A 12284-nucleotide genomic window follows, 5' to 3' on the forward strand; every position below is an offset into this window, starting at 1 on the left:
CTTGTGAATGTTGTATACTAACTTTCCAACCCTTTTCCTGCCACTCAGCTCCCAAATTTCTGACAGCTAGTCTTTTACTCTTTAGGCAGGAGATTGTAAAATTCCTCTGGGAAATCTGACCAATCTAAGGAAAATGAAATTTAAAAGCCCAGGGCCGTGGTGGAGGGTAGGATTCCCAGCAAATAGCCATTATTACAGAGTTTCCAATCAGCCTTTAATTCTTATGAATAAAAAACAAGGATAATCAGACATCTGAGGAAAGGCTCTGACATGGAAAATGGAGACTAAAACCAACAGTAAAATTCAACTCATTTTAACAATAAAGCAAACAGCCCCCTATCTCTAAGCCACAGAGAAATAAAGGAAGACAAACAAAAATGGGCTCATAAACAGGAAACACAGAGCAGAATGATCTCTTAAAAAGTAAGAACATGAGAGGAAAATGAGACAGAAAAGATAAGAAAATGGGAGGTCGAATACCCCAATATAAACAGCTCCAAAAAAAGAAAGATGAGGAATATGGAAGGGAGGAAATTCTCAACAAAATTATTTGATGACATTTCCTCGAACTGAAGGACTTGAGTTGCCGGATTCTAAGGGCTCACTGCCCAGTACAGTGACTGAAAACCCATATTTATGTATGTTATCCTTACAGTGGATTTTCAGTCATTGTTAAAAATGTATAGGGTTATAAATAATGCTATTATGAAATTATTATATGTGTTTTTTGGCATACATTTGTATGCATTTCTTTTGAGTATGTACCTAGGAGTAGAATTGCTGGATCATAGAGTATTAGTAAATAATGTCAAATAGTTTTCCAGAGTGGTTGGAAGTATAGTTTCCATTTATATCAATTTGTACCCAGTCAAAAACAAAAAAGTCAAATGTCTATAGGAGAATGGATAAATAAATTCAAGAATGAAATACTATACAGCAGTGAATATGTACAAGATTTTATGACATGCAACAACATGGAAGAATTCACAAACATTGTTGAGTGAAAGAAGCCAAACGAAAAGAGTACATGATGTATGATGCCTTCTATGTAAATTCAAGGACAGGCAAAACTAAACTGTGATGGTAGGAGTCAGGATGGTGGTTACCTTTGGAGAGGATACGGTCTGAGGGGGCATGAAGGGGGCTTCTAGGGAACTGGTAGTGCTCCATTTCAATATTTGGGTGGTGGTTACATGATATGCTCATTCTGAAAATTCATTAAGCTATACCCTTATAGCTTAATTATAAAGTATTTATAATATATAAATTATAAAGTGTTTACCCTTTAAACACTTTTCTGTTTAAATGTTATATTTAAAGTAAATTAAAATCGTAAGCATGTTAATTAAGTTGATTCATGGAAAAGTGTTTTGAAGTTAATGTTCATTGAAATTAGCAGGACAGAGCTATGTTAGCACCACGATAATGAAAAATGTTTTTACATGTATACGTGGAGGCTTGGGGAAAGGACATAGTATTATAAGTAGCTGTTACTTCGTTATTCTTTTATATCAGCTGGCATCTTATAAAGGGGGAAAGAAAGCCTCATGTGTCTGCTGGTTGTGTTGCTATACTGAAAACAAGATTGTCCTGTCCTCAATTGTCCCCTTCAAATTGGGATAAGTAGGGTGATCAGCTAGTGCTGGGAGGTTTGCGGTGGGGTTTTTTTTTTGGGGGGGGGGGGGGGTTTGAGATTTATCATAAGGTAAATAGTATCTTGACTGCCCCCTTTACTTTCAGATGTGACATGAAGATGTGACTTGTGTATCTATTTCTCCTTGTTTCCTAGGTTTTTGTGGAGACTCTGGATAAGTGTTTCGAAAATGTTTGTGAATTGGATTTGATCTTCCATATGGATAAGGTAACCTTCGCTCCCAAACCAGGGTTACTAGGAAACTAAGAACTTTGGACATCTCTAGCCATCTGTACACCTTCATGTTCTCTCTTTTGGTTTTTTTACTCTAGGGATGGTCCTAGAACCTAAGTTATTAAACTTAATAACATAAGTTTAATAGTTTTGGGAGTATTTTGCTGAGATTTGTTACCAGTTTTAACACACACAGGATAATTACTGGGCCTATGTTATGGTTCGTGTTTTCACAGACGGACTTCTTGGTTTAGGGCAATGATGGCTACCAGGCCAATGGTGAGATAAATAGTTTTGTATTGATTTTGAAATGAGTTTCTCAGGCATAGTCCAGTGACAGTGAAGCTTTGAAATAAACACATCATGGTTTTGAACTTAGCTAGTAAAATGTACCCTTTTCCTAAAGAGTAATATAGTGACTAAGACATCAGTAACATAGTTTGAGGTCAGGTGATACTCTGTAGGGAAGCCTGCCAGGCAGAAATGAAGTGGTCCGAAGTACACGTTTTCAGTTTTGTGTTGCTACCATAACTGTGACATGCCTTATGTCCTCATGTGCCAAATTAAATATGGGAGATAGCCAGCAAGGGGATAGGAGCTGCCACATTTATTTTATCCAGCTGGGCACATGCTGTACCCAGTGCTGTTCATTGGTAGAGGTTGGTGCATCTTAGGTTTGCTTGGTCCTGGTTTTTCTTCCACTGATTATTGTCACAATGATCCATGGCCCTTAGAGGGAGATAATGATGTTTAGGAGACTACTACCCATTGCTGTGCCGTGATCCTTTATTAATCTGTTTTCATCATGACGAGATAGGTTATTTTTAGTTCCATCATTGCCATCTAGAGCACTTTCATTTTCCAGTAGGATCTTCAGTCTCAGTTAACTCTCCCAGGGTTTTCAGATAGCATTTTCTGGGCTAATGCAATGGGTGTTGGAATGGAGTACAGTTTTCTCTCTCAACATGTGGCTTGGCTGTGTGGCTCCCTGAGCAGCTTGGTGCAAGAGAATCACAGAACCCCATTCCTTTTATAGATACTTGACTTGGGGCTCCCTGATAGCCTCACAAGACTTCCGGACTGACTGACACTTTTGAGGTGGTTACTCTCCCTTTTCATATGAAAGGACTTTAGAAACTTCAGAGACCTCTCAACCTCCTCTTGGCAGGCAATTAGAGTGGTTTTAGGCTTGTCAGTTGTTAAAGGTGCTGCTATCTGGTAATTTCTGTCAAGGAGAGCCATAGCTCTAGTTTCCTTCTGTACTAGTGGGGAAAAAAAGTTAAGACTTAAAGAGACTTGAGAATATGGAGGGAACAGAGGAATGCTTTCTATAGGCCCTATTATTATTTTAAAACAATTTTTTTTTAATTGTGAAATACAAGGTGTTAACCTTGGGGTTAACACCTGGTTTCAAAGTGGATTCCTTTGGGGATGCCACCTGTTGCTTACCAAGCCATTCTCAGCTCATGGATTAAGGGATAGGCTTTGCTTGGGAATTCCCAAGCAGGAGAGGAGGAGGCACAGGTTTCCCATCCTCCCATTGTCACCATGGCAAGGTGTGTCAGGGCCTGTCTCTGGTAGAGTGGCTTCCCGCCCCCTTCTCCCAATGCCCTTTCTTTTTTTTTTTAAAAAGAAACTCTATATTCTTTTTTATTAAAAATTTTTTTATTTTTGGCTGCATCGGGTGTTCATTGCTGCACGTGGTCTTTCTCCAGTTGAGGCGAGCAGGGGCTACTCTTCGTTACAGTGTGCGGGCCTCTCATCACGGTGGCCTCTCCCGTTGAGGAGCACGGGCTCCAGGCATGCGGGCTTCAGTAGTTGTGGCGCATGGGCTTAGTTGCTCCATGGCACGTGGGATCCTCCCAGACCAGGGCTCGAACCCATGTCCCCTGCATCGGCAGGCAGACTCCCAACCACTACACCACCAGGGAAGCCCTGCCCTCTGTATTTATCAGACAACTACAGGAGCAGACTTACCAGTGAGGAGATAGACAAACTGCCTGGATACTAGGTAGTCTGTTATTTGGGTGCCAGCTGTCTCTAGAAGTTGTCTCAGAATGCCAGATACCTAACACCTGAAAACTTGGGGGCCTATAGGATGATACACCTGGAGGAGGCAGTTGCGGGTCCTATGGGAAGTTGAGCTTGGTCCTGTGCAATTTAGGGTCAATTTGTAAGTTACACATGCGCACATGCACACACACACACACACACACCTGTTGGGATTTCGATTGGAATTGCGTTGAATCTATAAAACATTTCAGGAGAATTTACACTTTTACAATATCAGGTTTTATCCATGTTATGGTATAGCCATTTCTTCAGGTCTTCTTTGAGGTTTCTCAGTGAACTTTTACAATTTTTCCCATAGAGGTTTTACATATCTTTTATTAAATTTATTCCTAGATACCTGTTTTTTTATGTAATGATGTTTTAAATATTCATTTTTGTTTATTGTTGCTATATAATATATCCATCACTTTATTTCTGCAAGTTGATGTTGAATTCAGAGATTGTGTTAAACACTTACTAATTCTGATATTTTATCTGTAAACGTTTTGCCCATTTCTTTTCAATCCTGTAGCTTTCTTACTGTTTCTTGCTTCACTGACTAGGAACTCCAGTGTAATGCTGAATAGAAGTGGTGATAGTGGGCATCTCATTTTGTTCATAATTTCAAAGCGAAGTCTTCATCTTGTCAGTATTTGCTATATATATAGTATTTGAAATATAGCAAGTTTTTGGGTAAATATTCTTTATCAAGTTAAAGGAAGTTTCTTCTTTTTCTAGTTGCGAAGAGTTTTTAGTCATGAAAGGGTGTTAAAATGTATCAAAAGCTTTTTCTCCATCTCCTGGGGTAATCATGATTTTTTTGCCTTACCATTCTAATATTGTTCTTTAAATATTTGTGAGGATACCTGCTAAAGCAGTAAAGTAATTCCAGTCCCAACTATTTTATTGCACGTCTTTTAAAGGAAATAAAAGGCCATAAAAATATTGTTCTTTCTCATATGTCTTATCTTCAAATGAGCTCTATGAAGTGTTTTGCTGCTGCTGCACATTTCTTTTACAGTTTATAAAACTGTTTATTTTTAGTTTCTCTATGACATCAGGAAATTGCTGTCCATATCTCCTAAAGTTTTTGAAAAGTGATGATGCAAGGACCAAATCTCAGTGTACTCGCCTGTAGAATGTCTAAAGGTGTCTTCCAACACGGGACTTTCTTTCAGTGGAATTTGAAGCTTACCTTTGCCCTCATGTAGAGCAATTGCTAATTCAGGCATATCTTCTATTGATAGTAGAAAATGGTCTTTTACTCATATAGGCAAAGGACCTGTCATAATACAGGAGGAATGTCACCTTGAACGCAGTCCTTCTTAATTAGTCTCCACCTTAAGTCAGGAATTCCCATCAGGCGGTTACACTCTGCGTTGGGTTGTCATGGATAGCTGCCCCATTCCCCTAAGCAGTTGTGGCTGGAGTAGCAGGACTGTGTAAGGTCCAGAAATGACTCAATTCCTGCTGCCCTGGCAATTTTTTTCTAATCTTGAGATTTCTTTCTCAGCTTCTAAATTATTTTTGTCAATGTCCTCTTTTTATTACTGCTGCTCTCTTCACCTCTTCACTCACCCTTTCTTCCTGTCTTAAAGGAAGGTTTATTCCATTCCATTTCTAGAACTAAGTCCTCTTCCTATCTCTCCCTAATATGCAGCATAATCTCGGTTCTTCAACTCGTCTCCGAGGTGTCTTTATTTGCTCCTTCTCCTATAACTACAAATTTCGCCAGATTGTCCCAATCTCTTACAGAACACAGCTCTCCCCATGCCTCTAGTGCTCCTTTTAACTGTCGTTTCATTTCCATTTCATTTAAGGTAAACCTCCTCATGTGTGAGTGATTTATACCCAGTCTTGCATTTCTACTTCGTCTGTTCCTTTTCTGGAGCCTATAGCCTGGTTTTAACTTCTACCCCAAATTTACTGATTATTTCCTAATTCTATTTGCCAATCTTCACCTTCTTTAGTGTTTCTGCAGTATTTGATGCCGTTGATCATTCCATGAAGCACTGCCTTAATCCTTTTCTTACCTTTGTTTCTGTCACATAGAACCCTCCTGGTTCTCTTATTCTCTTCCCACCTTCTACCAGTAAATTATGATGTCAGTCATCTCTCACTTCACTCTTTTCCCTGTCCTGCTTCTATCTTAGATCTCATCTGTTTCTCATACTTAAACTGTTATTCACTTAGGTAGTTCGTAAATTGGTATTTCTAGTCCTGATGTATGGCCTGAGTCTTATTTTTCCCAACTGCTCGAAGACATTTCTTTCTCATTTCATTCTAGTATCTTGCTTCTTCTTGCCACTTCTTATCCGTAGCCACATTCAGCACGTGTCTCCTGAAAACTGTTTCTTCCCTTAGCTTCCCTTTTCCGTGGTGCTACCAATATTCTGTGTCACGTACACGCAAAACCTTTCCTCCTTCTTCCTTGCCCCCAACAGCCAGTCAGTCACTAAAACCTGTGCTTCTTTCCATAGAGTCCTTCTTATATCTTGTGTTTAGATTCACTAGTTATTGACATTGGTCACACTTGCTTTTTATCTCTCTAGATACATACTTTTTTCCTGAACCATTTGAGAGTTAGTTGCAGACATCATAACTTTTCAACCCTAAATACTTCAGCAGACCTCTCCTAAGAACAAAGACATTGTCTTATATAATATGTTGTACATAATTCTCTAATATACTTAATTACAGCATAATTAATTATTAACCACAACATAATTAACATTCAGGAAATTTAACATTAATATATACTGTTATCCAATATATAGTTCATATTTAATTTTCCCCATTTGACCCAGTAATGTCCTTTATATATATATAAATTTTATAATCCTAGTTTCAATTATGAGTCAAGGAGAGCCACTGTCTTCATTTATGGTGTCTCTTAATTTCAGTTGTGTCTGTTGGGTTTTCTTACCTTGTTTTCTCTTCATTCTTGTTGATCCTGCACACTGGAATTAGATTCATTTTCCAAAGCACCCTTTAGACTAGGTCCCTTGATCACAGACCTGTTTTGGTCCCCCATTATCAAGCTTTGACCCCCTGGCCAGGCATTCAAGGCTGTTCACAGTTTGTCCCTATTCTGTCTTGTCCTCACTTACCATTACTTCTAGCCAGATACCTTCTGCTCTAGCCAGAGTGGACCAGTCTTCATCTCTTTGTAATTCGTGCTTCAGAGCCTCTGCCTGAATTGCCTTTCAACATCTCTGTGTAATCCAGTCTGTCATTCAAGCTCAGCTCAAATCCTACCACCCTAAAGCTTGTCCTGGTTACCCTGGCCTGTCATCATCTCTGTGGACAATATGTAGTGCTATTTCTGACCTTATGTACCTTAGTTTATGTGAGTTTGTATGTTTTCCCTACTTGACTAGACTGTTCTTTTCTTTGTGTTTGCCCTTGTCTCCCTCCCTGGATCTAGCATGGCCCCTTTTACTGAGTGAGCTGTCTACAGGTGAGTGTCACTAAAGAGTTCTCATGTCTCTAGCCTCATAAGCTTCTTCATGATTTAAAATGCTGCAGGTTGGAGTAAAGTTTGATTTCATAGTCTCTGACATAGTCCTCAACTCTCCAGACTGTGTCATTTGGAGCTTATCTTGCCTGGGGCAGTTGGTTCCCTTCTGCTTTCAGAAATCCCCCAAACACAGCTCAATTTCATGGCTGAGGTGGGTATTGGTGTTGATTTTGGTGAATTGAGTTTTGTTCAAAGACAGTCATGTGAGTAGCCTAACATTCTGTTCTACCAGTGCCTCAACAGCAAAGCTGGATTTGGAACTCAATTGGACTTTCAAGATTTGGTCATCAGAGTCATGGTTTAGTGCCTGTGTCAAGGGAATTCATCCAGCCTTTTTATAGATTTCAATCTGCAATGGGCTGTCTCAGGAGATTTGGAATGTATGCTTTGGGGCAGGTCTGAGCCCAAGAAACCCTGTAGTATGGAATTTAAATCTCTGCTAAGTATAAGCTGCTGAAATGGGAAAATGCTGAGGGCTCAAAATTGAAATGAACTGTTGAGACCTAAGATGAAAGGATCATAAATAAATGATGGTGCTTGTTAAATGTTCCTTCTGGGAACAGAGGTTGTGATAAGAAAGCTCATTAATGCCCTCCACACCCCAGTGATGTTTGAAGCAGATACCCTGATTTCTGTTTCAGAGAATGGAGGAAGAGTAAAGGACACACGTTTTGTGTGTTTTTAGTGAGGAAGGAGGAGCTGTTTGGGCCTAAAAGAACAAGACATTCTGTTTGAGTTTTAGTTCTTGTGAAAGGTGATAGTTGGCATGTCTAACCGTCTCTGGCTACCTGTGTTTCTCTCTCTGAATGCTCCCGAGAAAGTGGAGGGGAGCCGAGGCCTGCCTTTTGTCCCATCGCATTCCAAGCCCTTCTCTGCTGAGACTTGAGAAGAATTTTGTGGCAGAATATTTTTCAGAGGCCAGTATCTTGTTCCCTCAGGACAGCTCAGAGATTAGCAATAATGATTTCTTAAATTTCTAACATTGCTATACTTTGTTTTAAAAAAAGGAAAGAAAAGCTCAGACTGCTCCAAACTATACGTAATATCTGCTACAGTACACACTCTCACTTTCCTTTGCACTTGAACTTTGCACTGCTTCAATGTACAGTCTCATTGATTGCCACTAGAAATTACAGAGAACCTTTTTGGTTTGTTTAATTTTTCCTTATTACTGGTTTAGGGTATTAGGATGATACTGTACACAGAACAGCAAAATTTGACCTTTAGAGCTGTTTGTTATCCAGCCTTTTCAATAAAACCTAGTGTTTGTCAAGACTGTAGTGATAGCAAAGCTTATTACCAATGATGTTACTTGGTTGTGTTGCAGATAAAACAAGTTGTGTATCACTTGGATTGCTGATGTGTAGGTGCCCTAAAAGGCTGGAATTGAGATTCACTTCTTGCTATTATTATTTATGATGCAAAAGAGGATTGGCCTGCTCTGAGATAAAAAACAGAATTTCTTGATGCCCAATTGAAGACCCTTTGCCAGACTTGGTGTTTGTATCAATCTAGGTAGACTAGGTAATAACATAACTCCAAACTTTCAGTAGCAGAAAGGTTAATTTCTCACTCAGGCTGTGTGGCTGTGGTGTGTGTCTGCTTACTATAGTCACTCGGGGGTCCAGGCTGATGGAAATCTTCATCAACGTGTACTTTTCCACCTGGGTGCTTAAAGTGTGTTGGCTCTTAAAGTGATGCATCCATTGCACTCACATTTCATTGGCCAAAAGCAAGTCACGTGCTCTCACTTAAAGGCCTAGGAAAGTGCAGTCCTACCGTGTGCCCAAGATGGGGGAGAACCTGAAATAGTTCTGAATATTACTAATGACTACCACAGTTTTGTTTTGTTTTGTTTTTCATTTATTTTCTTAGAGGCAAAACAAATCCGACGTATGCTTCAGTATCAATTTATAGGTGGAAACTTAGAAATTTTAGTATCAGAAAAATCGAGGAACACTTGTAAAAAGGAAACATGATTGACTCTTAGGAAAAGGCATCTCATGTAGCAGCTTTTCAGTTTCTCTAATGAAATACTTGGCATTTATGTCTTATATGCTTCCCATATGAATTTAAGGTGATTTACAAAATTAAAATTCCCTAATAGAATAAATTGCTTCCATATCTGAGAGGCAGGTTCCTCTCTCCTTACAGAGTCTTCCAGTTACCTATCCTTACCTTGGTGGCTTTCTGACCTTGGTAAAGTACTGATGTCTGTTGAGAATGTTTTTGTCTTTTTTTCTCTGATTATCAAATAGCAAACATTTATTAATGAGGAGGCCACTGTGTTAGATATGGAGATACAAAGATGGAAAAGACAAATATTCTGTCCTCAAGAGGTTCATGGTGCAACTATAAAGATGGGTCACATAGAGACATTCCTGGGTCTTGGACTAAAGCAGCATTTTTGGAGAAGGAGCCTTAAGTTGAATGCAGTTTTTTAGGAGGCATGTTATATGAGGGAGCTCTCATTTTGTACTACTTTTTATAGCAGTGATCACAAGCACTGCATTTAGTCAAATATGTATAGTATATCTGCATATTGTACTTCATAAAACTAAAATGTATATACATTATTTATACAGAATAACATAGTACCTAATCGTGAACTCTTTTATTTAATGATATTTAATCAGAGGTAGAGAAAGAAGGATGGAACTTTAAAGAAATAGCTGTTTCTGGGGCAAGTCTCTGAAATGGAGGAGGGGCAGGATAGATGGTGGCCCATCTATAGCTTTTGCCTGAGAGCCTGAGGTCCTAGATATGGAGCATGTTGGGCAGCAGGTGTGACGGCCCCAAGTCAGGTAGCTGGAGAAAACCATTAGCAACTTGAGGTAGAAGATCACTGCCAAGTGAGAAGAGCAGTGAGGTCTGTATGAATTCCTGAGTAGAATACAGTTAGCCCTCTGGATCTGAAGGTTCCACATCCGCAGATTCAGCAAACCTCAGACTGAAAATACTTGGGGGATAAAAATATTCCAGAAAGTTCTAAAAAGCAAAACTTGAATTTGCCATGCTGCCAACTATTTATATAGCGTTCACATTGTATTTGTAACTATTTATGTAACATTTACATTGTATTAAGTATTATAAGTAATCTAGAGATGATTGAAAGTATATGGGAAGATGTACGTAGGTTATATGCAGGTACTGTGCCGTTTTATATAAGGGGCTTAAGCATTCACGGGTTTCAGTATTTGGTGGCAGGGTCCTGGAATCAGCCCCCAACAGATACCATGGGTGGACTATAATCATTCAAGGGGAGGGTAATCATAGAAAGGGAAATTAATGTTGATTGGGCAGCTGCCAAGTGCCGGGCATTATGCTAGGTACTTTAAGCCCAGTCATCTTTAATACAGTAGATAGTAACATCCCTGTGTAACAGATCAGCAAGCTGAGGCTTAAAATGCCTAAAACTTAAACAAACAAACAAACCAAAACAACACAAAACATGTTCTTTCCACTATACTACAGAATTTGAGATTTTAAAAGCACGAATATTTTAATAAATATGATATGTAAAAATTTACAGAATTTGTTGACTTCTGATTCCAAAACCAGAATTCCAGGAGACCACACAGTAGGAACAAAGGCTAAAGGTATGGCAGGGGGTGGGGAGGAATAGGAACATTAAGGGTGAAGGCCACTGGAGATTGGGAACTTTGCATAAACTGCCGCTAGACAAAGGGTCTGCCAGCTGAGGCATTAGTGGCATTTTGGGCAGTGCAGTTGTTCATTGAACTGTGGATATCCCTGACCCCCTCTACTAAATGCTAGTAGGTCCTCTGCCTGATACATTTCCAAATGCCCTCTGGGGTGGGAGCAGTGCTATCCTAGATGAAGAGCACTGAGTTAGAGTAGGGTGTGTGTATGGGATTAGGCCGAGAGAAGTTTGAAGAAGTAGATAATGGTCAGACTGTGGAGAACCTTGTCCTCTGTTTCTAAGTCCAATGTACACTCCCCAGTGCCCTTCTCACCAAGCAGTTTTGATACTTCCTCATTATTAAAGCATTCTTTGTTTCTATTTTTAGGTTTTATCTACCTTTCTGGCCATTTCATCTGGCATTTTGAGCTTCTTACCTCTTAAATGATCCCTTTTCTCTTTTCTTTTAGACACTCTTTTCTTAGGAAATCTCACACAGTCCCATGACTTCAGTTATCTTTCTGCTAGTGATTCCTAAAGTACCATCTGAACTCACTTCACTTCAAACTCAGTTATGTCCAAAACTGCATCTCTATCCCCCTGTATTTCCAGACTGACAGTTCTGGAAAGGTTTTAGGAAAACTTCTTGGCATTCCCCTCACTGCCCATAGACTGAAATAGATATACTTATCTTGTTTCCACCCGAGCACCTTCAATTACTTTTGCCGTGACATTTAACGCAGTGTGTTGTTTTTGCTTATTTGCCTGTTTAAGAGCACACACTCCAGAGCCTGCATGTCTCGGCTTGATTCCTGGCTCTGCCGCTTAAGAACCATATGGCTTGTGCCTTAGGAACTTATGTGTGGACAGGAAATCGTGATAGCACCTAGCTTATATGGTGGATGTGAGCATTAAATATATGGAAAGTGCTTAGAACATAGTAAATATTTATTTCATTCTTTTGTTTGTTTACCCCCCGCCACCTCCAGATACTGTTAAGGTAAGGATCAGACTGTCTCGCTCACTACTGTATTTCCAGATATTAGCACAATACTTGGCACATACTGGTTATTCATTGTTGAATTCATTTGTCCATCTACTACCAGCGAAATAGTTAATCAAAAATTCCTTTCTTCATGAATCTTATATCTACTAGAGGGAGACAAAATAAAATAAATGTTAGGTGGTAATAAGTGCAGGAG

General features: G+C 39.4%; 1 protein-coding gene across 1 annotated transcript in view; it reads left to right on the top strand.

The window, feature by feature from the left end:
- The window catches only part of AP3S2 (adaptor related protein complex 3 subunit sigma 2), a 57994-nt gene that overhangs the window by 24578 nt on the left and 21132 nt on the right, over window positions 1–12284 (top strand). Inside the window, exon 4 of the mRNA XM_024766472.1 lies at window positions 1790–1861. Within this exon, the coding sequence (XP_024622240.1) occupies window positions 1790–1861 (72 nt within the window). The remainder of the gene's footprint in view (window positions 1–1789; window positions 1862–12284) is intronic.

This window comes from Neophocaena asiaeorientalis, unplaced genomic scaffold (genome assembly GCF_003031525.2).
Source record: "Neophocaena asiaeorientalis asiaeorientalis breed wild unplaced genomic scaffold, Neophocaena_asiaeorientalis_V1.1 scaffold346, whole genome shotgun sequence".
In the NCBI taxonomy this organism is placed as follows: domain Eukaryota; kingdom Metazoa; phylum Chordata; class Mammalia; order Artiodactyla; family Phocoenidae; genus Neophocaena; species Neophocaena asiaeorientalis.